At 52.7% G+C, this 26,368-nt stretch overlaps 2 protein-coding genes across 2 annotated transcripts; one reads left to right on the forward strand and one right to left on the reverse strand.

Annotated features, from left to right (window-relative positions):
• Positions 1–2,982: 2,982 nt before the first annotated feature.
• Positions 2,983–5,931, forward strand: AVPR2 (arginine vasopressin receptor 2). The gene is made up of 4 exons (XM_090264570.1): positions 2,983–3,366; positions 3,944–3,997; positions 4,317–5,201; positions 5,373–5,931. The coding sequence occupies exons 1-4, from the start codon at positions 3,216–3,218 to the stop codon at positions 5,576–5,578; spliced, it is 1,296 nt and encodes a 431-aa protein (XP_090120696.1). The 5' UTR covers positions 2,983–3,215; the 3' UTR covers positions 5,579–5,931.
• Positions 5,932–6,252: 321 nt separating this feature from the next.
• On the reverse strand, positions 6,253–25,964 carry ARHGAP4 (Rho GTPase activating protein 4). Its single transcript, XM_090264548.1, has 22 exons — positions 25,787–25,964; positions 20,920–21,124; positions 20,682–20,844; positions 20,394–20,456; positions 19,936–20,121; positions 19,143–19,271; positions 18,840–19,061; positions 14,010–14,111; positions 13,576–13,767; positions 13,402–13,486; positions 13,095–13,122; positions 10,774–10,876; positions 10,156–10,216; positions 9,993–10,070; positions 9,774–9,908; positions 9,546–9,651; positions 9,217–9,450; positions 9,051–9,124; positions 8,779–8,962; positions 8,492–8,584; positions 8,062–8,155; positions 6,253–6,876 (listed from the first exon to the last, which is right to left on the reverse strand). Exons 1-22 carry the CDS (start codon positions 25,851–25,853, stop codon positions 6,643–6,645), a joined length of 2,838 nt encoding a protein of 945 aa, XP_090120674.1. The 5' UTR covers positions 25,854–25,964; the 3' UTR covers positions 6,253–6,642.
• Between the last annotated feature and the right edge of the window lie 404 nt (positions 25,965–26,368).

Below are 26,368 nucleotides of genomic sequence, written 5' to 3' on the forward strand. Positions count from 1 at the left end.
TTTAGCTGGCTCCTCTTATTCTTTCATCCCAATTTTTTTTTCAATGCTCTATCCAGGGCCTGAGAAATGCCTTTCCTCTCCATCCCCACTACCTGGTGGCATTAACCATGTCCCACCATTTCTCTCCTGAGTGCTTTTTCTGGAATCTCTGCTCCCACTCCTTTTACACAAAACCCCGTGCCCCCCCTGGCAGGGCCCAGGTCCTTTCACCTCCACACCCACAGTGCAGGGCCAGAAGAACTTGCTGTTTTTTGAGCAAAATGTTCTTATTACAGAGAGCCAGTGATAGATCAGGACAGGCATATCTGGGGTCCTGTCAGCTCTGATCTTCTGCTGAGGCAGCTGACACCTGGGATAGTCAGTGCCCCCTGCTTCCTGGGAGCACCTATCCTCTTCTGCTCAGACATTCAGCTAAAGGAGACAAAGGCCCACACCCTGACCACCCACAGAACTCTTTCTGCAAATGCAGTCTTAGAGGGAGACGGTAGAAAGCAGGGCCGAGGGTGCTGCACTGGGAGGACTGAGGGAATGGGGAGGGTGTCTGGTCAGTCTTGTCCTAGGCCTGAGATCCACTGAGGGTATCAGGTCAGCCCCATGGCCAGGCCCTTCTCCAGCCTTCCAGAATGAGTTTCCCAATGCTCCCCCAGGGTGAGCGTGGGCTGGTTAAGCCACCCCCTCAAATACTTCTCATGGATCCTGTCTTCTCTTTCCTCTCCAGGACCCCACCCATTCTGCCTGTCTCCACATAGGTACCCTGCTCTCAGTTCATGCTGCCCACAGGGCAGGGGCTTCTGAGCAGCCTGGTGCCATCTCTGCTGACTCATGTGACCCTGACAGTGAATAATCCAGTCTGCCTTTCTTCTCTTCTCAGAAATTGCTGTCAGGCCCCATCTTTCTTGTCCCCTGTGGGATGGCTGGGGCAAGGGCCTGACTGAGTCCTCACCTCTGGCTGGTTCCTCGCTGCAGGCAGTGGGACTCAGCCAGGCCTGGCCTCTTACTTGGCACAGTGCCCATACAATGTCAGCACGTGCACCCATGGGCTCCTGAGAGCCTTCTGGGCTCTTAGCTGAAAAACCAGACTCTCTGGCACACTCTCTAGCCTTGGTAGGTCTCAATTCCTCAGAGGTGCACCTGTACTTGTTCTGGTTGACCCAGGGGAGGGGATGTGGTTCTGTGAGCAGTTTCCCTTTATGTTCTGGCTTTGGTGTGGACACAAACCCCTCCTCTTGCTTCTTGGAGCCCAGAGAGGACCACGTGTGTGTGGTGGGGTGGCCTTCCCCAAGACTTTTCCCTGGGCTCAACAACAGGAAACCAGGAGTTTGCAGAACAGAGATGGTCACGGGCCTGGCCTCATGGCTCAGGGGCCCCGCCCTGCATCTGCTCTCCTCTGGGATCTAGCCCTGCATAGCCTCTATCAAATCCAAGCAGAGAAACTCATAAGGAAATGATTGGCTGGGAAGGCTGGTACCACTTCCTGACCAATCCCAGGAGCTTCCTTCCCCAGCCTCAAGCACGGTCCTACATGTAGTGAAAGCAGACGCTTCTGGAGGCTCATCACCTGCTGGCTCCAGGTCTTAGCCCATCCCATCACCTCGGGTCAACCTTCGATTATTAGGTTCCCAGTGTACAGAGGAGTAATCTGAGGTGCAGAGAGCTGGGCATATCCTGTGCAAGGTCACACAGAGGGTGAATGGCCAAGCAGGGGCATATGCTCCTCTGCAGGCACCTCAGTTCCTGGTATGGACCAAGGAGATCCCATATTGACTGCAAGGCTGGGAGAATCTCGGGGACCAAGGCCACAGAGGCCACTCGAGGCCGGCACATGTGTAATGTCGGGGGGTAAGGTGTTTGTGTGTGCAGTGTGCATGTGTGCACTGCGTGCTATGTGTGTGGCATGTGTAGGTATAGTGTGTGCAGTGTGTAGGGTAGGGGTGTGGTGAGTGTATAAGACATCTGCCCTCACATCCCCTGCTGCCCGGTTAGAGGCTGGGAGTGGCTGGGGCACAGCCAGTCTCTCTGGCTAGGAACAGGAGGCCTTGGCCTTGGTTGTACTTGGGCCTGATCATTGAGGGGTTGTTTTGGTCTCTAGACTTGCAGGTCAACAGAGAAGATGGACAAACAGGAAAAAAGAGCTGAACTCAGGTGAGAGCCTGGCCCTTGGCAGTGTGCAGGCCACTGCCTTGGGCTGGGCTGGGCTAGCCTAAGCTGAGGAGGTCAAGGCCTGTGGCAAGGGCAGCGGAGGGGAGGAAAGAGGGTGCCTGGACTGGGGAAACCAATGGGCTGGAGGTTGAAGGGAGTCCTGTAGCTTGAGAAAGGGAGAGGAGGCAGGGAAGGTCATTCCCTACAGACCCTGGCAGGGAAGCTCCTCTCTCAGGCCCTCCACACAGGGTGCAGGAATGTCAATGTATGTCTGTGTCTACGATGCCATGTGTATGCCTTTGTGGGCATATGGCTGTTTGTGGGCACATGTGAGGTTGTGGGGGGCAGGGGAGAAGAGGGAGGGAGAGGAAGAAGGCGAGATACAGGGAGGAGAGGGGATGAGGGAGGGAGAGGGAAAGCTGGAATATGCATGAGTGCAGGAGCTCAGAAGCCCCCTCCTCCTAGGACAGGCAGTTTCAGGTAAGGGAAGAGGAAGAGGGCATGGGTGTCCTTGGTTCCCCCTAGGCCTTGAGGAGGAAACTGGATCTCACAGGGCACATTGAGACCTGGCTTAATCTCACCGCACCTCCTCCCTTCCTGTCCCTCATCTCCGGTTGGCCCTACTTGATAAGGGGGAGGGGACTTCATGGGCCTGGGAGGGCCTCCCTCTGAGTTAGTGGGGATTTCTTAAGCTCTCACCCTTTCCTTACCCCTGTCCAAAGAGAAACAGAAGGAGCCTGGCTTGGGAAAGAGGAGTCAAGCTTTGCCACACAAAAAAAAACTGTATGATCCTGAGCCAGTCGCACCCATCTCTGGTCTCAGTTTCCCCACATATACATGGAGACGCTGAACTAAGTGATCTCCCAAAGCCCTGCCTGACCTGACATTCTAGTAAGCTGGGCCCTGTACAGGGTAACTGGCCTTGTGGTCAGAGCTGAGCCAAGCTGTGGACTAGCCTCAAGGCCCTCAGGAATGGAGTAGGGGAAAGGAGTCCTGGGAAAAGACCCGGGAGGGGCTGGGGGCAGGAAGAGAAGCAGTCCTTCCTGGTGCCACAGGCAGGAGGCCAGGGGAGGTGCATGAGGAGTTGGGGAGGAAGTCCCCTCCTGGGTAGGTCACTCCCAGAGGCTGGGTTGAGGCGGGGCAGGCGATGGAGAGCAGATCTGAGCTCCTGGGACACCTTCGGAGCCGCTGCTGCCCAGCTTCCCAGAAACCCAGGAGCCCAGCCAGGTAAGAGGCTGCAAGGGGCCCCGGGGGCATGCTGGCCCTTCACACCCAGTCCTCAGCTCTCCCATGGCCCCTCTCTTGGCCTCTGTTAGGGCATGGGGTTCTAGATGTTTGTCTTGGGTCTCATGGACTGCCTAGGTGGGTCCTAGGCTCAGTTTGTCAATCTGTTTCATTGTCCCTCTCTCTATCTTCCCCTGCCCAGTCCTGGGAGGAGTGTAGCAGGGTCTTGAGGTCCATGCCTGGCTCAGTGGGGCCGGAACTCACCAACATTGATTGAGCAAAGGGTGTACTCCCAGCTCCTGATCTCTAGAAAACAGCCGTGTGCGCATGCACACACACACACACACACACACACACACACACACACACTCCAGTGTCTGATTGCTGGAAAACACACGTATGCACACACGTGTATGCATACACAGTTGCATGCACAGGCTGGAGCCCCCAGCCCCACCCCACCTCACACACAGACACTCTGCCACCCTGGCACCTTTCTAAGGGCCTCTGTCCAGAGACTCTGGGCAGCAGGGCTGACCCTTTGGATGGAAGGTTGAACTCGCCACCCTATCTCCTCCAGGTGCCCAGGATACCTGCCCTGGCCTCATCATGCTCATGGCTTCTACCACCTCTGGTAAGGTTCTAGCCACTGGGTCCCTACCCCTCCCCGCACTGGGATGAGCCACATGGGCTGAGTGGGATTGGAGCAAGCCAAGAAGCCCCTCTTTCAGAGACTTCTTTCACCCTTCCCTCAAGGCTGCCCAGGGGGCGACTGGGGCTACCATTCCCTCTGTATCATGTGAGGTGGGGAGATGGTGTGTGCTCTGCCAGTGGGAAGAAAGCAGAAGATCCAGGCCACTGGCTCTGTTTGTCTAGTTGGAATCTCCTTGGGCTCTCTAGTCCCCTGCACAGCACACTCCCTAACTTGACCCTCTTCCCCCATCCTTGCCCAGCTGTGCTTCGACCCCTCTCTCGACCTCTCCCACTTGGCAACAGCAGCAAGGAGGAGCCTGTGGACACCCGGGACCAGCTATTAGCCCAGGCGGAGCTGGCCCTGCTCTCTGTAGTCTTTGTGGCTGTGGCCCTGAGCAATGGCTTGGTGCTGGGGGCCCTGGCGCGGCGGGGCCGTCGTGGCCGCTGGGCACCTATGCATGTCTTCATTGGCCACTTGTGCCTGGCTGACCTGGTCGTGGCTCTGTTCCAAGTGCTGCCCCAGCTGGCCTGGGATGCCACCGACCGCTTCCAAGGGCCTGATGCCTTGTGCCGGGCCGTCAAGTACCTGCAGATGGTGGGCATGTATGCCTCCTCCTACATGATCCTGGCCATGACGTTGGACCGCCACCGTGCCATTTGCCGCCCCATGCTGGCATACCGCCATGGAGGTGGAGCTCACTGGAACCGGCCAGTGCTGGTGGCCTGGGCCTTCTCGCTCCTTTTCAGCCTGCCCCAGCTCTTCATCTTTGCCCGGCGTGATGTGGGAGATGGCAGCGGGGTCTTTGACTGCTGGGCCCGCTTTGTCGAACCCTGGGGTGTCCGTGCCTATGTCACCTGGATTGCCATAATGGTATTTGTAGCACCTGCCTTGGGCATTGCTGCCTGTCAGGTGCTCATCTTCCGGGAGATTCATGCCAGCCTGGTGCCAGGGCCAGCAGAGAGGGCTGGGCGGCACCAAGGAAGGCATCGGACAGGCAATTCCAGTGAGGGAGCCCCTGTGTCAGCAGCTGTGGCCAAGACCGTGAGGATGACGCTGGTGATTGTAACTGTCTATGTGCTGTGCTGGGCGCCCTTCTTCCTTGTGCAACTTTGGGCAGCATGGGACCCGGACGCACCTCTGGAAGGTGGGTGTGGCTGTGGCTAGGGCTATGGGGAGGGCTGGGGCTTGGATGCATATGTACCTCTACTCACCCCTACCCCAACACACGTACACGGACTCAGTTCCTAGCAGGCACATGGGGTCGCACCCCTGCCTGGCCACACTCAGCCCCAACCCTTCTCCTCCACCTACACAGGGCCCCCCTTCGTGCTGCTCATGCTGCTGGGAAGCCTCAACAGCTGTACCAACCCCTGGATCTATGCCTCCTTCAGCAGCAGTGTCTCTTCAGAGCTGCGCAGCCTGTTCTTCTGCACTCGGAGGCACGCCCCACCCAGCCTGGGGCCCCAAGAGGAGTCCTGTGCCACTGCCAGCTCCTTCCTGGCCAAGGACACTTCCTCCTGAGAAGCCAGGGGGCGCTTTCCTTCCAGAGGCTCCACAAAGCTCAGCTGCCTGCCAGAGGCTGGCCCTGGTATTCACATAGAGAGGAGGGCCTACTGGGAACTGGCTCTGGATTGTGAGGGGCCCATGAAGTCAGCTCCTTGGCACGGGGTATGAGGAGGGGCTGCAGCAGAGTGGTGTGTGGCCCATGGATTCTACCCCGGCCAGTGCCTGCCCATGAGATAGATATCCCAGGGAGCCAAGGAGGAAGGAAAGAGGGTGAGGCGAGGGGAACTTTCCTTCTTCACCTCTCTAGTTGCCCTCTGCCCTCCTTTCTCACTCTCTCCCTAATAATAAAAGTGTCAGCTCATTTTCCACCCAGTGAGTCTCCTTGGATCAGGCTAACTGGGTGTGAAGGTGGTATGGAAAGACATTCTCAGACCTCCCCCCAACACACACACACACACACACGTATGACTCTGGAAGCCATGATGCAGGTGACTGAGCCTTCAAATGTATGAGTCCCCAACCCACATAGCACTATGCCAAGTCCCACCCCCCCAACAGAGGTTGTTCCAGCTGTCCAACCTTCCACCTTTGCTGGGCACCCTGGCATCTGGCCTCAAACAGTGAGGGTGCCAGGGGGTTGGCCCTGTACCCACCTGCCCAGTCCATCAATACAAGAGAACTGGCTCATGTGAGGGAGTCAATGCACAAGTCTTTATGAACGGCTGCCAACCCCCACCAGTCTCATATCCTCAACTGAGGCAGAGAAGGGCCTGGGCACTGGTGGGCATGCTCATCTGAGCAAGGGCACCCACTACCCAACAGCCCTCACAGAAAAGCTGGGGAGGGGCCTGCCCCCAGCCTCCTCCTTTGGCTGCCTCCCAAAAGGGCCTAAGCCAGGGCTGGGGCAGGCATAGCCATGTTTGGGCAGCCATATCCTTCTCTCTACAAAGGGTTAAGAGCAGGTGCTCAGTGCTTGCTGGACCGGGCCAGGGAGAAGCAAAGGACCAGGGGAGGGTGAAGAACCTTGCTGGTGATCCCCTAAGGTGAAGGTGGATCCCTGCTGAGGAGCCAGCAGCACCTCAGTGTGACTTGAAGGGTGAGTCCAAGCCCTGGGGATGAGACGCTGAGGGTGAGGCCAGGGCCCCAGGGTTTCGGGAGAAGCCTTTGTTCTTGCCTACAAGGGTGCAACCTGGAGGTTTCGGGCTTTGGGGCCCAGGGCTGGGAGAGCTGGTGGATGCTGGCCCAAGACCCTGGCGGACAGCAGTTTTTCCCAAGAGCTCCTTAAACACCGAGTCCATGGTCTGTGCCACAGCCTGGAAGAGAGGTGCATCTGCTGGAGTGTCCCCTACTTCCCAGCTGCTTTCCCTACCCCCATGTAAGTGTGATGACAACTAACACAGCAATAAGGCCCTCCTACCCTCTGCTGCCCAAGCCTCCACCAGAACTCCCCACTCCAAAAACAAAGTCCTCTGCCACCAACCTGTCACCAGGCCCTTCCTCTCTGTGGGCTCACAGTTCCTGCCCCTTCTTCCTTGCCCATTTTACCTTCTGCCACTTTTGGTGTGGCTATCACAACCTCTTTTGGGGACATCAATCTTCAACACAGCCTTGATGTGGGGGAACCTCAGGCTGGACCTTGATTGCCCCTCTTCTTCTCATGCCCACTCTCTCCTTGACTGAGACCTCCCACATGACCTCGGGGGCCACCAGCAAGCAGGATCTTCAAAGTCAGCATCTGCCTGCACCTCACCTGGCCCTACCCGCTGCCTGCCTCCTCTGGAATCTCTCAGCTGTGCTGCCCCAGTCCTACCGCCTGGTGGTCCAACTCACCACCCCCCGTCCCTGGGCTCCCAGGCCTGACCACTGGGCCACATCTAGGACACAGTGTGCTCTCCAGCTCTCTCCTTGGACTCAGATGGTCCCTAGGGCCTCTGTCTCAGCTAGAGCAGCGAGCACCTATCAGGTGGTGGAGATGAGCCCATCAGACAGAGTAGCGAACCAGGTCTCCCCAGGCTGCACACCTTGCCAGGGCTGTGCACAGCACCCACTCTCTCCTCCAGAGACAGCCATTGTTCTGCCCAGCTCCCCAGCCAGCCACCTTCTCCAGTCTCTTTTCCATCTGTCCCTTCCATCCTCCCTGGCCCACCAAGCTCCTGCCATGTCACCACCTGTGACCTAGCCTGGCTCCAGATTCCAGCCTTGAAGCCTGTCTGATAGGCCATCACCCATACCACTCGTCATTTCCCACACAACCAACCATGAAGCCCAAATACATGAACCTCCATGCCCCTCCTGTCCTCTTCCTCTTGGCCTGTCCTTCCCCTTAAACTTACATCCTTCCTGGCCTGTCCCTTTTTGGGTTGGCCTCGGGCAGCCTGTCTGAGGCCAGGAAGGGCAGACTCAAACATCAGGAGGGAAGAATTTGGGTCATATGGGAAGGCAGAGACCTCTCAAAAGACATGCTCCCCACCTGTCACTCAGCCAGTCCCCGATCTCACCTTATCCACTTCCACATGTCGCTCTGGGGAGGTTGGGACCAAGCAGTGCCGTCTGTGCCCAGAAGGACCCCCAGGTGAGGTGCATGGCTCTGGCCTGCAGGGCACAGACAGTGAGCCTGGCAGGTGCTCTAAGAAGTCCCTGTATTAACCTGGCAGTGACTCCTCCCAACTCATAGTGTGTCCAAGGGAAAAGACCATGAGGCTGGCCCAGAGGGTCCATTCTATTTTCTGTTAATGTTCCTCACCTAGATAACTCTCCCCTAATTGGGGCCCTCTCCATGTGCCCCAAACCTGACCCCAGCCTCCTCTAGCCTGGCTCATTGCCTGCTATCTGGGACAGGCTTGTCTTCCAGAGCAGTGCTCAGGTGGGGGTAGGCAAGTGAGGCCACTAGAAGGTGTCTTCCCGAGGGACCAGATTCCCCTTGCTCACCGATTGACAAGCTCCATGGCCAGGAGGCCCTCTGGACTGCTCAGCGGCTCCCCTGCAGCCTGTAGTCCATGGCCCACCAAGTGCTTCTCTGCTCTGCGGTCAGAAAGATGGCCTGTTTAGGGTGCTGGGGGCAGGGCAGTGGGCTTTGTGCCTCAGTGCTGGCCAGTAGCAGTCAGAAAGGCACACAGAAAGCCTACAGACTCTGGGACTTGGGATAGAGAAAGGGCCAAGACCTGGTCGAAGGGAAGCTGTGGAGAGCCCTCCAGAAGCATGCAGCACTCACTTACCCCCCAGGCAACGTGATATACTTGTGGGGAATGAGTCCCCGGGTGCCAGCACACTCGCCCCACCACCAGTCGCTTGAGGCCCGCTCATGCAGCTGCAGCACATCCCCACGCTGGAAGGTCAGCTCCTTGGCTGTGCGGCCTGTGTAGGCAAAGCAGGCCACGGCCTCCACGACCCCCTCCAAGACTGGGGAGAAAAGGGCATCTCAGTGCCAGGGCTGAAGTGGGCACCCAGGGTGGGGACAGAGTGGGGTACTCCTTCCCAACACCCTCACCATACTCCTGGGCCAGGGTCCCAGCTTCCAGGTCCGGCTCATTCTCCCCTGCCAGGCCCTCCACTTGGGTGTCCCTGAAGTCCATAGCAGAGGGAGAAAGATGGGCAGTTGAGGGGGCTCCCTTCCCCTGGATGCCCGCTCCCTCCGGGCAGCACAAAGAGCATACCCCAGGCAGCTGGCAGAAGGTGGTGCCATGCACTTCTCGTAGACAGGGCCTGGCAGTATGGTCAAAGGTGGGAAAACCCTAGCTGGTTGCATGATGAGCGTCTGCACCAGCTGGTTCACCCGGCCCTGCAAGGCCACGGGGTCCTGCCCAGCAGGCACGGGCAGCAGCGTTGGCCCGAAGCACACAGCCAAGTTGTACGGGTCCATCATGTTCTCATCACTATACTGGGCGAGGCTGGGGGCACATGCAAGTCATAAGCAGGGAACTCCCTGCCTGGTGTCCCCTGCACCCTCCACATCAGCCACTCTTGCCTCCTGGGAAGCACTCACTGGTTGAGGAAGGTAAAGAGATAACGCAGGACCACCAGCACCGGTTCTGGCAGCTGTGTCAGAAGGTGGCTCACGAGCTCCACCCGCTCTTCCATGGCTTCTAGCTCTGTGGCCAAGGCCACCACCCCAGAGAGGAAAAAAGCCAAGAGGAAAGAAGCCTGAGTGTGGTAGGTCACAGCCACTGGGGATCGGCCCCTCCCACCAGCTGGTCTCAGGCTTCCGCCTCACCAGCAGGTGCCAGAAGCTCTCTGAACAGGTCCCAGGGGAAGAGTGGGGGATCCAGGCTCCGAAAGTAGAGCTTCAGGACCCCTGCCACCGAGTCCAGGTCATGAGCCATACAGCCTTCAACCAGTGGGTCCTCCCCTAAGGACAATACAGGGTACAAGAAGGCTGATCACACCCATTCTAGCTATCCCCCTACTGCCACCCTACCCTGCCTGTCCCCACCTCTCTCGAAAGCGTTGCGGATCTCTGAGACCCGGGGCTGGGCACCCGACACTCGGAAGATGCCCTCATGCTGTAGGCCTGCAGGAGGACAAAGAGGCAGTGGGCACTGAGTGCTCTACCCACCCCTTCTAGATAGGTGCTGGGTACTGGGTGCCAGGCTTACCGTTGAGGTTAATGAAACGGATACAGCTCTCCACCACCAGGGGCACGGGCTGGCCTGAGCTCTGGGGACAGAGAGGGTGTTAACTTCTCTTTGGACACAGGAAGTCCCAGCTTGTCATTTGTTTGCTTTTATTTTCTCTTAACAATGCATTATGGTTGTTGGCAATGAGGCCCGGCATGCAGCTTGCAAGATTCACTCCCAGGTGTCTAATGCCCTTGGTGCCATTTTAGGCAGAGCCTTACCTTTTACTTGCTAACTGTTTATTGCTGGCATGTGAAAATATCATCCAATTTTCTATGTTGACCTCAAATCAAGTAGCATTGCAAGACTCAAATTTGTTATTTTAAATAGTCTGTTGACTCTTTTGAATGTTTACATACATAATCATATCACGGCAAATAATACCTGCTGCCTGAGGCTTTCTATAGATGCCTGTTACTAGTTAAGGACATTCCCTTTGATCAGTGAAGGCCTGGCTAAAGCCCACCTAGGAAAGTGGCTGGCAATGGACACTGGGGTCACAGGCACTTGGGCTATAGAGTTAGCCCAGGACTGGAGAGAGATGAGAATGCAAGGGGAGAGCCTGCATTTGATTGGAACATGAGGCTAAGCAAGTACCTGGATAAACTTCTCCATGTCTCCCCCGAAGAGTTTCTGGTTATACTGGGAGCTAGGGCGGGAGTGGCGGCTCTTCTGAAATTTCCTCTGTGTGTACTGGGCCCTACAGTGAAAGGAAGCCAGATCTTAGGGTTGTAGGCATGGAGAATAGGATGCCTCACCTCCAGCCCAACAAAACAGGACGCTGGAGCTTGTGAGTTATTCCAGAACCCACTGGGCAAGGTGGGAAATTGAGGCCACAGAGGAATGAGCAGCAGAGCCGGGCCCCAAGAAGGGAAGTGGAGATATCACAACTTGACCCCTGCAGAACCCCAGCTCCTCAAAACAAACCAACTGGACTTCCGGCCAAGATGGAAGTCTAGACAGACATGCTGCGTCTCCTTCCACAACTAAGAAGGCATACAACTAGTACCTCAAAATTAGAGACAACAAGAAGTTTCAGAAAATCAAACTGCAAGGAAGTCCTGCAAACAAAGAAATAAAAAATACTCATCCAGACAGGTAGGAGGGGCGGAGCCAGGGCAGAGAGGACACTGCAGCGGCAGGCCGGTGGAAAGTGCAGTCACACATTTTAAAAACTAAGGAGGAACACCTGGGGAGCACTCCCAGCACCAGACCAGACACACACAACTCACAGTCTCAGCGCCAGGGAAAATAAAGCCTCATTGCTTCTGACTGTGTAAATCAGTGGGAGTTGGGGCGGAGATAGAAACTGCCGGTCTCTCAGCAGAGTCCACTTGTTTAAAGGGCCCTCATGATCCTAGAACATCCGCAGACCCACCCACTCTGGGAACGACAGCCAGAGCACCAGCTAGAGAGGCGCCAGTCCCATATGGAGGTGGGAGAAGTGTCTGGAAATGGGGTGAGTGCTGAGCAAGTGGCATTGTTCCCACTCAGACCCTTCCCCCACATACAGAGCCACAACGTGGTGAAACGGGTCACCCTGTGCTGACAAATACCCAAGGCTCCTCCTCTTACAACATAACAGGTGCGACAGCTCTACTTAAGACACAGAGGCAAAGAAACACAGGAGCCTATCAAGATGAAGAGACAGAGAAATATGGCCCAAAACAGGGAACAGATCAAGATTCCAGTGGGAGAACTAATGGATGAGGAGATAGCCAACCTAACAGATGCAGAGTTCAAAACACTGGTGATAAAGATGCTCACGGGCTTGACGGATATGCTTAAGTACAGCAAATGCATAAGAGAAGAAGCGAAGGCTATGCTAAATGAAATGAAGGAAAAGTCACAAAAAACCAATGGTGACAGGAATGAAACTGGGGTTCAAATCAATGCTTTGGAACATAAAGAAGAGAAAAACAGTCGACCTGTATGGAATGAGGAAACAAGAATTGAAAAACATGAGGAGAGGCATAGGAACCTCTGGGACAACTTTAAACATGCCAACATCCGAATCATAGGGGTGCCAGAAGGAGAAGAGGAAGAGCAAGAAATTGAAAGCTTATGTGAAAAAATAATGAGGGAAAACTTCCCAAATTTGGTGAAGGAAATAGACATACAAGTCCAGGAAGCACAGGGAGTCCCAAACAAGCTAGACCCAAGGAGGACCACACCAAGACACATCATAATTAAAATGCCAAAGGTTCAAGATAAAGAGAGAATCTTAAAAGCAGCAAGAGAAAAGCAGAGAGTTACCTACAAAGGGGTGCCTCTAAGACTTTCAGCTGATTTCTCAAAAGAAACTTGGCAGGCAAGAAGGGACTGGCAAGAAGTATTCAAAGTGAGGAAAAGCAAGGACCCACAACCAAGATTCCTCTATCCAGCAAAGCTATCATTTAGAATGGAAGGGCAGATGAAGTGCTTCCCAGACAAGGTAAAGCTAAAGGAGTTCATCATCACCAAGTCATTATTATATAAAATGTCAAGGGACTTACTTAAAAAAAAGATCAAAATTATGAACACAAAAATGACAACAAACTCACAACTATCAACAACTGAATCTAAAAAATAAAAACAAAATCCAACTAAGCAAACCAGAATAGGAACAGAATCATAGGTATGGGGATCATTTGGAGGGTTATCAGCTGGGAGGGGGATGGGATTAAGAAGCATAATTGGTTGGTACAAAATGGACAGGGGGAAGTTAAGAATAATATAGGAAAGGGTGAAGCCAAAGAACTTATATGCATGGCCCACGGACATGAACTAAGTGGGGGTGGGATTGTTGGAGGGAAGCGGGTACTGGGCGGAAGGGAGCAAAGGGGAAAAAGGAAAAAAAGAAATTGGAACTACTGTAACAATATGATCAATAAAATGTACTTAAAAAAAAAACAACCAACCCCTCATGAAGGACTTACCAAGACACCTCCCGTTCATCCTTGTTACCTGGGGAACAGAAAATGTTGGTGTGCCTCTCAGGCCAGGAGATCCTCAATGCACCACAGAGAGAAAGGTGCGACCTAAAGACCAGGTGCAGTAGCAGTGCCAAGGGCACAATAGAGGCCAGGACTTTGCTGGATTATTTCCGTCCCACCAGTCAACCTCCTCTCTGGGCAGAGAGGAGCATGGGCTGAGTGGGGCTCCAAGGCAGGAGAACTAAGGGCAGGTGCCACTTCTGGCCCTCAAGGTGGAGAAGGGACCAAGGGGACCAGGACTGGGGCCCACCTCTCTGAATGGCCTCTTGCAGTTTCTCATGCTTGGCTTGCAGCTTGGCAAGGATGCTCCGTCCACTCAGATACTCCTGTAGCTTCTAGGAAGCCCCCAAAGAGCCCAGAGTTTTAGTCTCAGCTCTGGACCCTCCCTGTACCCCACCCTGCCCCACAGCCCAGCCTTCCCCACCGTGATGTAGAAGGTCTCAGTCTCCTGCTGCTGGCCCCGCCTCCGGCCAGCCTGCCGAGCACCTGGGTCTGAATTGGTGGACTTGAGGGACTCGGTGGAGGGACTGGCCTGGAAGGAGTCAAGCATGTCCCCGTCTTCCAATGCCACCATCTCCAGCAGGGCCTGCAGTGTAGCCTTCAGCGTCTTGTTCACCTGGGGAGGAGAGAGGAAGTTCAGGGCAGGAAAAAGTAGAGGTCAGACAAGGGATAAAGAATCTAATTTTTTCAAAAATTTTTTAGTTTGTTTGTTTATTTATTTATTTAACATTTTATTGATTATATTGTTACAATAGTTCCAAAGAAGTCTAATTTTGAAGAGAGGGGAAGGAGAAGCCATGGTCACCTGGCTCAGTGTCTCCAAGTACCTTCCCTCATCCCAGGCCAGGCCACTCATACCTCCTCTGTCTCTATTGTCTGTCGATCTAGGCGGCTCTGGATATTCTGGGCTCTGGGTAGAATCTCATCCCGTAGCTCCACCTCAACCTGGATCTCAGCCACCTGCAAAGGACAGTGTCCAAGGAATTGAGGGCTCAAACGTTGGGAGTGGGGCTGGGCAGCAGACACCAAAGTCTCCACTCAGGGTCTGAGGGAACTGAGCACATCTCCATTGCTTGATGGACTGGACCACTAGGCCTTGACGTTTCCGACATCTGGTTCTGATGAATGGCAAGGGCACTGGCCCAAGAGAAAGGAGCACAACCATGGACACCCAGACTTGTGCACAAACACTCATGGCAGCACACTCATAACAGCCCAAAGGTGACAGCAACCCAAATGTCCAACAGCTGATGAATGGATAAGCAAATGTGGTGCATCCACATAGTAGAATATTATTCAGCCATGAAAATGAATGAAGTCCTGCCTGCTCCATTCTACAATGTGGGTGACCCTTGAAGACATTCGGCTGAGTGAAAGAAGCCAAACGCAAAAGGCCATTTAGTGTATGAATCTTTTTACATAAAAATGTCCAGAAGAAGCAAATCTATAGAGACAGGGGTACCAGGGGCTGGGGGAAGGGATGGGGAGCGACTAGTTAATTATTTTTTTTAATCATCAGGAAGGCTGAGGCCTGAGACAGAAGATGGAAGGCTAGGCCACACCTCTCCTGGGGAGAGCAGAGGGCAGAAAACCTGCTCATTCTAATCAGGCAGAAATAGATTCCATGCGCAGAGTGTGGGGTGGGAGGAGAAAGCTTTAGGAAGTGAAGAATTCCTCTCTTGAATATGTAAACATCGAGAAAACTCTGACATCAAGTTAAAACTGAGAGTGAGGACTTCTCTTATCCATAACAGGTGAAACACTCCCTGCTCTCTGCTCCCCCAAGTCCCACCATAAAGGGGGACACCGGGAAGAAGGGAGGAGATGGCAGCACATAAGAGATCTCAACAGACTTGTAGAAAATGGAGACTGCTGTATCTGACTCAATGAAGCCCAGACAGTAGCCAAGCAAAGCAGGCCGCTGAACCCAGAAAAGCTCAGAAGATGGAAGCAATGGGTGCCTCCCAGGTGCAGGGGACTAGCTAAAAGTCTATCTAAGAAATGATAACTGCAGTTCCTCAAAAAATTACACAAAGACTTGTTATATGATCTGGCAATTCCACTTTGGAGTATCTACCCAAAAGAATCGGAGGCAGGGCCTAGAAGAGATATTTGCATACTTGTGTTCATAGCAGCAGTATTTATAGTGGTCAAAAGGTGGAAGCAGCCCTGGCCAAGTAGCTCAGTTGGTTAGAGCGTCTTCCCAATATGCCAAGGTTGCAGGTTCAATCCCTGGTCAGGGAACATACAAGAATCCACCAATAAATGCATAAGTAAGTGGAACAACAAATCTCTCTCCTCCTTTTTCTCCCTTTCTCTAAAATCAATAAATTTAAAAAAATCAAAGGTAAAAGCAACCCAAGTGTCCTTCAGTGGAGGAATAGATAAATAAAACATGGTCTTTCCATGCAGTGGAATATTATTTAGCCTTAAAAAGGAAGAAAATTCTGATACATATTTCAATATGGATGAACCCTGAAGGCATTATGCTGAGTGAAATAAAGCAGTCACAGAAAGATAAATAGTGTTTGATTCCACTTGTATGATGTCCCTGGAGTAGTCAAATTCACAGAGATAGAAAGTAGGATGGTTGGTGCCAGGGGCTGGGGAGGGGGAGTGGGGGATTAAGTGTCTAACGGAAACAGATGAAAAGTTCTGGATATGGATGGTGGCTGTAGTTAATGTGCTAAACATTACCAAACTGTACACTTAAAAATGATAAATCTTGATTTTAAAAAAGTCTATCCAGACCATAGGGAGCACTGACATTAGAAGACCCACCCCCTCAAACTCACACAATTATCAGAAAGCTAGAAATTTACTCTTTGGAAAGGATAAATCAGGAATTCTGGACTCAGGGACACTAGTCACAGCTGAAGAAGGAGATGCAACTCCCCACAAATGAGAAACAGCAGAGCAGCCGCTGCCATCTGGAGCATTCCCAGCTGGGTCTTGCTGCTGTCCCATTGAACATAAGGAATGTCAGAGACAATCATCATCAGACAAGGCCCCTTTGTGACCATGACGGCTGAAGACTAAAACAAGACCACCTTGTAATCGTGTCTAAGCACAGACAAAAACGAAAACGTTGTCCAAGCCACAAAAATAAGCAAACCTCCCCCTGTCCCAGCTCATGAGTGACTGCTGCTTTCTCATCAATGACAGCTTTAGCCTCCCTACATCCCTCACCCTGCCTTCTAGATAAGATTTATTAAGACACGCAGTCAAAATTACCCTTGCTTCCTGACAACATCCAAGCCAGAGTCAAGCCTCTGCCCAATCCCCACCCTGATTCTAGCCCAAGTCCTAGAGTTTTTCCTGAGACTCACCTCCCTGGTTCACCAAGGTGTGGGTCTCACTCACAGTAATAATCTGAGTCCCTGCTCAGCCGCCCTGTCGGGAAGGGCACTGTTGACCAACTCTGCTCACACACACCACATATCTAATTCCCCTCTCCATGTCTCCTCTTAAATATAAACTGATGGCCAAGTCAGCCATTTAAGGGAAACTCTAAAATGGAAGACATAGATCAAAGCAAGCTTTTTAAAAATACTGCAAGAGACCCTGGCTGTGTAGCTCAGTTGGCTATAGTGTCATCCCGATATGCCAACGTTGAGGGTTCAATCCTTCATCAGGGCACATAGAAGAATCAACCAAGGAATGCATAAATAAGTGCAACAACAAACCCAAGTGTCTGTCTGTCTGTCTCTCCATCCATCTCTCTGTCTCCCTCTCTCTCCCTCCTTCCCTCCCTCAAATCAATTAAAAAAAAATACTGCAAGAAAACAGAGAAAATGCAAGGAACAGAGAAAACATTGAAAAAACAAAAATAAACATTTTAGAAAGATTTGAGAAAATAGTGCATTCATGAAACAATAACAAAGGGCTATAACAGGAATTTAGGAAAAAAAACTCTTAGAAAAAAAAGTATAAAAGTAAATTTTAGAAAATTCAGCAAGGGGATGGAAGAGGTAGTTGAAGAAATCTCTAAGAAAGCAAAATTAAAAGACATAAAGACGGGAAATAGGAAACAGGAAAGATAAGAAAATTAGAGAATTAACCCATGAGGTCCAACATTTAATTACGAGAAATCTTTTTTATTTTTTGTTCAATTACAGTAGACATTTAATATTATTTTGTTAGTTTCAGGTGTACAGCATAGTAATTAGACAATTATATAATTTACGAAGTGATCCCCCTGACAATTCAAGTATGCATCTGGCACCATACATAGTTATTACAATATTATTGATTACCTTCCCTGTGCTGTACATTATTACACTCCCGTGACTATTCTGTGACTACCAGTTTGCACTTCTTAATCCTATCACCTTTTTTCACCCAGTCCCCCTCCCCTCAGGCAGTCATCAGTCTGTTCTTTGTGTCTCCGAGTCTGTTTCTGTTTTGTTTGTTCGTTTACTTTGTTCTTTAGATTCCACATATAAGTAAAATCATATTTGTCTTTCTTGGTCTGACTTATTTAACTTGGCATAATACCCTCTAACTCCATCCATAATTATAAGAATTCTTGAAAGAGTAGGGAATTAAGAGAAGAAAATTATCAGGGAAATAATATAAGCAAAACCTAAGGGCCCTCTGTTTGCCCAGCATCATGAAGGAAAAAGTCTCCAAAGCATAGCATCCTAAACTTCACAACAAACAGGAAAGAGACTATCTTGAAAGCTTCATGGAGAAAAATTGCAGGTCATGTACAAAGGTTCAGAAATAAAATGGCATTGGGCTTCTCACTTATAATATTTAAAGGAAACTGATTTTCTACCTTTATCCAGCTAAACTACCAATCAATTTCAAGGAAAGAATGCAGACATTTTCAGATATGCTCTGGAACAGGGCTCTGACAGACAGCGGGCGTGCACTGACTGCCTGGTGTGGTGGACAGGACCACGAGGGCTGCTACAGGAAGACCCTGGTGGGGCTGAGCCCTGATGCTCTGTGGAAGGAAGTTGGTAGAGCCTGTGGAAAGTTGAAAAGCAACTAGCAGTCTGCTGCATGATTTGAACACACAGAGGGAAGCTCCAGAAGTAGCAGCCAGAAGACTGGGAAATGGGTGTTTCTGGGGAGCAGGAATCAGGAACAGAAAGGATGAATCAGAGAGACTAGCTGTGTGCCATTGTAAGCCTTGAGTAACCTCTGAGTTTTTAAACTCTTACTGTGATCAAAATACAGATAAAATAACTAAAAGCTCCATGTAATCCCAGCCCATGTACAATGCCCATTAAGATAAACTGATAAAGGAAAAAACAGCTCAGAGACAAGTAAAAAGATGACTAGTTACATTTTACTGCTTGTATGGTTTCTTTGCCTCCAAGTTTGTGTCATGAAATGTCTAAAATATATAGAACAATTAGAAGAAGAATATACGGACAGCTATATGCCCACCTGCCACGTGGTGACAACCCTGTGATATTTTTGCTATGTTTGCTGTTGTGGCAGGTCTTCATTCACTGGATGAACTGAAGTGAGCTAAAGAAGTTTGTTTGCTTCAAATGCAAGTGGGAGACCTCATTGGCCTCAAGGCCACTGACTGAAGGTCTGAGAAATAAGCTGCATTCAGGAGTTTCAACTCCTTCGCAAAGTGAAATTCATTGGCTTACCTGATGGGCAGACAACACAAAGCCCTTGGTGTTAATTCTGGGGGCATTAAGGGACAGGGGCAGTGACCCTCACCTCATCCCCTTCATGGGGCTGGTAGTCAAAACGCAGCGGGGGACAGAAGGCAACTGCATGCACCTCCAGCACCTTGGCCTTGTCCCCTGGAGGATCCAGGGCCTCCACCGCCTCTTCCAGGCTGCCCAGGCCCTGCATTTGGGAGGCTTGGGTGCGGCTCTCGGCAGCTGTGTAGCTCCGGAGCACCTGCCCCAGGGCCAAGTGGAACCCTGTGTCACAGCACTGAGGAGAAAGCAAGGACATGGCTTGGGTGGGCCCGAGTGCACTGGGTACTGGCCCCCCGCCTGCCCACCCAGCACTCACGTCCATGAGGTCCAAGACATCATGCAAGTAGTAGTTGCTGATAGCAGCATTGACACTGGCCAGGCTGAGCAGATACTCATTGCGCGCCTTCGTGCACTTGAGCTTGTGCTCCAAGAACTTGGCCTGACGCTGCTCAAGACCACACAAGTACACCAGGGTCATCTAGTTGGCCAAACACCGCACTCCTTCTCCCCTGTCTTCTCCATGTGGACAGCTATACCCAAAGTTCCACAGGCCCCTCAAACAGCACGGCCAGAAGTCCCAATGTGCTTACCCAGCTCGCCTTGCTGTGCACAAACCCTCCTGTCTCAGGGTGGCAACCCCAGTCCTTGCCACCCTCAACCTCTTCATCCTCTCCGCAGGGCCCACTTCAAATGCTCTTTACCCCTGTGGATCACCCGATCACCCACTCTACCTATCTTCTTGCCTCTGAAGCCTCACAGTGCTGTATGAGGCAAGGAGAGTGTGTGGAAAGACTCTCAAGCTTGGAAGCACCACAGCTCTCCTCACCCCAGCTCAGCTGGTGGGGAGGCAGCTAGGAGCACAGAGGAGACAGTCACCCTCCTGACCTCTCTGTGTACCACTCCAATGTGGGGAGCCTTCCAGAGCCAGCAGGGCTAACCAGGCCCAGGCCCTCCCCTTACAGACTTGCCAGAGGTCTGTGGCTCACCCCTCCCCAGCCCTGCCTTTCCCCTCCATGCACCACCTTCCCACAGTCCCCAGTGAGGGCCAGGGACTCAAAGGGACAAAGGTCTACAGACTTTACAGACAGACCAATGTCCTTCAAGCCCACCTTCTCCATCAGCCGCGATCCCTTCTTGAGGGAGGTCTTACGGAGGGGCCCTGCCTCGGTGCTGGCGGTAGCTGTGGCAGCAGCAACACTCCGGCCACCCCGCTTCTCCTCCTGCCGCTCAGCTTCCCGGAGCTTGGCCTCGGCATTCATGCTCTCTGTGTGGTACACCTGGTACGTCTTCTTGACCTAAAGGAAGGCCCAAAGCCAGGCAGCCCTGTTGTAGGCCAAGGCTATAGCCAACCCTCCCCTTCCCCCTCCTGGCCCATCTGGTACTCTGACCTGAGAGTTAGGCAATCCACGTGAGCACCTAGCCCACCAACCCTGTGCCCAGAGCAGGGAGAAAGGGCCATGCTTGCCGTCCTTGAAACTCAGGTGTCTCTTGGACACCCAACCCTCCTTGAGTGAGATGTGATGTTATAGCGTCGCTCTGATTGGGGTGGGCCCTGCCCCATCCTCACCGTCTGAAGCTCTGACACCACCTCCAGGAGCTCCTCCTGCAGCTGTTGCTCCAGATCCTTACTCTGGGGAGGATGGGATGTGTGACCAATCATTGCCTCAGTGCAGCACACACTGGGGTGGTCACCTCAGCTTGGCACTCAAGGCTCTATCCAGCTCCCCACTGCCTGACATCCATCTGGCTTCCTTCGCCCTTCCAGCCCTGATGCCTCTGGATTGAGTACCCACAAACTGCCCTCGATAGATCCTGAGGCCATCCACACCTCCTGTACCCAGCGTGAGGGCCTTACCTTCTTTACTATGCGCCCCACATCCTCTGCAATGTGACTCAGCCGCTGGGCCAGTGGCCCAGCCAGCACCTCGCTGAGGGCCGCGCTCTCCCGGCTCTGCTGCCGCGTCTGCTGCAGCAACACAGCCCAGCAGTGCAAGGATGACAGGAGGGACGGCTCCTTTCTGGGGGCAGAGGGGCACTCAGACTGGGAGCAAGACTTGGGCCCTGATGCGGCCATCCTGCCACTGAGGACCTACCGGAAGCTTTGGTGCTCCCGGTTGCCCCCCAGGCGGCCTCCTCGGCTGGAGAAGCGCTCGGCCAGCTTGTCCAGGCCACGGGAGTACTCCAGCTCCACCTCGGCACGGCGCCGCATGAACTCAGCCAGCTCCTGCAGCAGCTCCCGCCGCAACTCACCCTGCAGCTCCAGGCAGCGCAATTGCTCACTCAGCTGCCAGCGCATCTCTGTGGAGAAACCATGTCTCAAGCCTGGGCAGCATGCCATCCTGTCTAACCTGAGGGTGAGGGCTGGGGCTGAGGAGGAAGAAGGAGACTGGCCCCCAGGGAGGAGCTATGGGTTCAGCTGTCCAGCTGAGTTCAGGATAGTCCTGAGGAAAGGGACTTCTGGGCTGAGACTAAAGGGAACCAGCTAGGCCCAAGTGGTTGAAGAGGAATGGGAAGGTTGTTTCAACGAGAGAGGAGAGCCGTGCAAAGGCCTAGCGGTGAGAGGGAGTATGGCAGATCCAGAAGGGTTGGAACCAGTTGTGGTGGTGAGAACACAGAGCTGCCCCAGCCCCATCTTGCCTTGTCCCCAGCCAGGCTCCTTTCACTTAAGCTTCCCATAACTCCCTGGAAAGCCCCTGAATTGCTTCCCCTGCCACTTCCTGCCCCTTGAGTGCCCAGGACCTCAGGCAGAGCAGCCTCCCTGTAAATGCACAGGGCTGCACAGGGGCAAGGCAGCTATGGCGCTCTGCCAAACCTGCAGTGACTTGTGACAAAGGGCAGCCCCATAGTGAAGGCCCGTGGACCTGTTTTCTATCCCTGGTTCACACTCCTGATCACACTCCCCAGGGGCACCCTGAGCCCCACCTCTCAGAAGACAGAGCCATACCCAGGGCCCCCACACTGTTGGCTTTTGACACTTTATCATTGGCTTGATTGGGCAACACTGCTTTCCCCACACAGACCTAAAGCAAAGAACCGCCTGAATGACAAGTTTAAGCAACCTCTGCAAACGCTTTTACCACCCACTGCATGCCCAGGTGGGCAGCACTGGGGCTCCTGGGTAAATAAGTCACTGTTGGACCCTGGCCAGGTAACTCAGTTGATTAGATCATTGACCATGCATGATACACCAAGGTTGCGGGTTCAATCCCCAGTCGGAGCACATACATGAATCAACCAGTGAATGCATGAATAAATGGAACAACTTATCGGTGTATTTCTCTCTGTCTCTCTCTTTCCCTTCCTCTCTCCAAATAAATAAATAAATAAATAAATAAAACAAGTCATTGTCTTGGCTCTAGCAAGCAGGTCACTCACTAATCTCTGTCCCTGTGACTAGAGAGGGACATTAATTGATTTCCTTTTTTTAAAGGTTATTTAGTTATTTATTTTTAGAGAGAAGGGAAGGGAGGGAGAAAGAGAGGGAAACATGAATGTGTGGTTGCCTCTTGTACACCTCCAACTAGGGACCTGGCCCGCAGCCCAGGCATGTGCCCTGACTGGGGATTGAACCATCAATCCTTTGGTTCACAGGCCGGCGCCCAGTCCACTGAGTCACACCAGCCGGGGCTAACTGATTTCTTTATTCAGCCAAATGTTGATTACATTCTAGACCAGCGGTTCTCAACCTGTGTGTCGCGACTCCTTTGGGAGTCGAACGACCCTTTCACAGGGGTCACCTAAGACCATCAGAAAGCACATATATAATTACATATTGTTTTTGTGATTAATCACTATGCTTTAATTATGTTCAATTTGTAACAATGAAAATACATCCTGCATATCAGATATTTACATTACGATTCATATTAGCAAAATTACAGTTATGAAGTAGCAATGAAAATAATTTTATGGTTGGGGGTCACCACAACATAAGGAACTGTATTAAAGGGTCGCGGCATTAGGAAGGTTGAGAACCAGTGTTCTAGACACAGAGATACAGTGGCGAAGAGGGTTGACCAAGTGCCTGCCCTCATGGAGCTGAGAGGCCAATGGACGCAAAATGTACAGGGATCCTGGTCCAGGTGACTCCTGTCTGAAGCCAAGGGAGAGGGCAGCCACAGCTTTCCTGGGTTGCCATGGGGAGACCAGGAGGAGGTCAGGTGATAGGGGGAAGTGCCCAGCCCAGTTGGCAGCTACTGCACCAGTCCAAGCAAAGACAGCAAGGGCTCAGACCAGGGAGCCAGCCTGGGAGGATGCGTAAAGTTGCAGGACCTGGGGTGGCTGTTTGGGAGAACTCCACTGTGAGCAGCTCAGTACCAGTACCATTTGGATTTCTGTGCTGGCAGTGAGTTCCCAGAGGTTGTGGAGTGTGGAACAGCCTCAGTGGGTTTTGTCTACTGGGCATCCCCATCTCTAACTCTGATCTCCCTTTGGAGAACACCCTCTTCCTATTCTCAGCCCCTGGGTCCCTCTCCCTGACTCCAGCTGCCCCAAATGTTGCTGTATGCATAACCAGCCCCTGGTCCCTCCATCCCTATCCACCATTGGCTCAGTGATGGGACCACAATCCTCACCGTTTCACTAGAACTACTGAACAGGTGCTCTTTTTCCACCAAGGGGTCAAGCTACGTAAATGGAAGCCTATGTAATGGAAAGGGGGTGCTTCCTGACAGTGAAACCAATACAGACCAGGGCAGAGCCAAGCAGTGCCCTTATATTATCTGAGGCCAGGTTCCAGTGGCTGACTACTCAGCTCCATGGGCCAGGTGGAGTGGGTTCTACATCACTTGCAATCAGGGCAACAGCTCCCTGGGGGCAACTGAACAGTGCTGAATGGACCAGCCTGCCAAACTGTTTCGATTCTTCTTCAGGGCAGCCATGCCTCATTCAGGATCCAGATATGCACTGGCTGGTGTCAAGTGGGAGACTTGTGAATTAGTGCTATCTGAGCACAAAGAACTGGTGCCAAGCCCCAGCCTCTAGGTTGTGTCTCTGTCCACCTCTCAGATCTCAGTTCAGACACATGCATCAGAGAACGCTTCCCTGACCTCTCCCAAACTAGAACTTTTAAAAAATATTATTTATTTATTTATTTATTTTTAGAAAGAGTGGAAGGGAAGGAGAAAGAAAAGGAGATACATGAATTGTGGTTGCCTCATGCCCCCAGTTGGGGACCTGGCCTACAACACAGGCATGTGCCCTGACTGGGAATTGAACAGGCAACCCTTTGGTTTTTAGGCCGGCAGTCAATCCACTGAGCCACACCAGCCAGGGCCCCACCCCCTTTCTCGACAACCAGGCTTTCCCTTTATAGTGGTTAGCATCATAATTGAAATTGTGTGATTTCTTGTTTACTAGATGTGTCTGAGCTCTAGGAGGACAGGGACTGGTTCTCTTTTGCTCAGCACCGTATTACCAGGGCCTGGGGCAAAAGAGATGCATACAAAACATCTGTCATAGGGAAGGATGGAATCCACTATGCTCGGCCCCACCAAGCACTTCCTGTGAGCAAGGCCTAGGTCTCACTTCTGCTGACAAGCAAAGCAGAAGAGAAGATGGCCTCCCAACCACGACTATGCTGACCTTTCACAATTCAGGGTGTCAAGACAGTGATCCTGTTTTCTAGCATGGTAGGAAGTTTCTTTTGGCAGTGGTAGGGGTTGGGACTGGGAACAGAAGCCGAAATCATTTGGAGGGCCACAGCAGGTAAGCAACACCTTAAAGACAGCCTTACTCAAACCCAATTTTTCAGTGTGAATTAACTGATCCATACTTGCTGACTGAGGAGTTTCCAAAGTCCTTCAGCCTCATGACATTTTGGGGAAGCAGGAGTCGAATCATTATCTTCCTCTGAGAAATGATGAAGGTGAGGCTTGGAGAGCTGGCTCACCCAGCACCATTGCCTCAAGCTGTCTCTGGGTGGTAGGCTGCTTCTCTCAGGTAGGGAGGACTCAGGCATACTTTGGTGTAAATTGCTTGTATTGCTAATTATGTTGGAACCTGCATCTCTGGGTTGGAATGAACTTCAAAGGTCATTTCATTCTACCTCCTAGGAGCTGTAGTGCTGTGTGACTATGAGCAAGTCACTGCTCCTCTGAGCATCAGTTTCTTCCATTGGTAAACAGAGCAATTGAGAATGACACATGGAGCTCACACATCTAAAGACACTGGGAAACTTTATGGCCCCAAACTGCTGGTGCTTGGATGCTATCTTCTTTCCTTTGTAAGAGGTACCACACCCTAAATTAAACTCCCAAATAAAACCACAGAAGTTGTCGACTAAGAATTTGCAAAGTTGATTTGCATGTGATTTTCACAGTGTTTATTAGCACCCAAAGAGGTCTACTCTTCAGAAGCCTACGAAGCTGGCCTTGTTGAATCTCTCAGGCCAAGATTCACTGTGCCAGCTTGACCCAGAGACAGCGGCCCTCAGCTCTGAGCCACTTCAGTGCCCAAGGGAGGGCAAACAGACTGGGCTACAGGGACTGAAATGGTTTAAGGACAAAGCCATCACTAATACATCCATCTAGGTACCAGGACTCCCTTACCTGGCCCCCCTCAGCAAAGTCAAGGTGTTCGATTTCATTCTGGCTAGAATGCCACTTTCTGGAGGGGGGGGTCACCTTGGTGCACCCAGAGGCCCCCTTCTTTCCTCAGGCTCCTTGGGTGAGATGCAGGGAGAACCAATTAGGGCAATGAGACCAAAGGAAGGGAATGATGGAGGGATAAAGGAGGGAAGTGGGTAAGGAAGGGGTAAAGGAAGGGAGAACAGCAGGGCGGTTGAGGCCAAGGGGTGCAGAGGAGCGGGCAGAGGGCTCACGCTCCCTCCTTCATCACCCCTTCCCCAGTCTCTGGTGGAGGAAAGCGGGACCTGGGACTGCGGCGGGGGTACTTTTTGGCCTCCCCCACGGCCTTGCGGTCTGCAGGGAACAGGACCGGAAGAGCCCGTCGCCCTCTCACCTTTTACTTGCGTCTCATACTCGGTCTGTGGACCCCGCTCCCGACGCAGCTTCCCGTGCGTGGCCATGGCAGCCGGGTAGCAGCGCCGCAGTCGAGTCCCGCTGTCCCAGGCAGCCGTTACAGGGCCGGGCGCTTGGACCTAGGGTTCGGTCGCCAGCACCCTGCACCGGCCCCGCCCTTCTCCGCCCCCACCCCCACCCCCTGCGGCCCTGGGGGCGGGGCGACCCAGGCCTGGCACTGCCCTCAAGGGCCTTCTTTTGGAGTCCCACCGAGCTGGGTCCTTGCTTTCCCTCCTGCTGGTCCATACCCGAGCTGCCTTGTGCCCAAAGCTCTCCTGCCAAGCAGCCTGGGCCAGTGCGAGAACCCCAAGGTGTTTAGCAAGCTGGAACCCTCTGACTGCCATCACCCCCCACCTCTAGAAGGTTGGCTGGCCACCACTGCTAGACAACACCCTAAAAAGGCCGTGGGCAGGGACACCATAGCTGCTTCAGGCCCTGGCCTCCCCTGAGTCACCAGCTTCCAGCAGACCCCCAAGACATCAGATGGGGCCCACCCTTCCCAAGTCACAGCCCTGAGAGACAA

This window comes from Furipterus horrens, unplaced genomic scaffold (genome assembly GCF_987537825.1).
Source record: "Furipterus horrens unplaced genomic scaffold, mFurHor1.1.pri manual_scaffold_17, whole genome shotgun sequence".
In the NCBI taxonomy this organism is placed as follows: domain Eukaryota; kingdom Metazoa; phylum Chordata; class Mammalia; order Chiroptera; family Furipteridae; genus Furipterus; species Furipterus horrens.

Coding starts and splice junctions, on each gene's coding strand:
- AVPR2 (XM_090264570.1), top strand. CDS start 3,216: ATGAGGAGTTGGGGAGGAAGTCCCCTCCTGGGTAGGTCACTCCCAGAG. Junction 3,998..4,316: donor CATGGCTTCTACCACCTCTG/GTAAGGTTCTAG, acceptor ATCCTTGCCCAG/CTGTGCTTCGACCCCTCTCT. Junction 5,202..5,372: donor CCCGGACGCACCTCTGGAAG/GTGGGTGTGGCT, acceptor CCACCTACACAG/GGCCCCCCTTCGTGCTGCTC.
- ARHGAP4 (XM_090264548.1), bottom strand. CDS start 25,853: ATGGCCACGCACGGGAAGCTGCGTCGGGAGCGGGGTCCACAGACCGAG. Junction 13,768..14,009: donor AGACAATAGAGACAGAGGAG/GTATGAGTGGCC, acceptor TCTCCTCCCCAG/GTGAACAAGACGCTGAAGGC. Junction 13,123..13,401: donor GCAAGAGGCCATTCAGAGAG/GTGGGCCCCAGT, acceptor TCTGTTCCCCAG/GTAACAAGGATGAACGGGAG.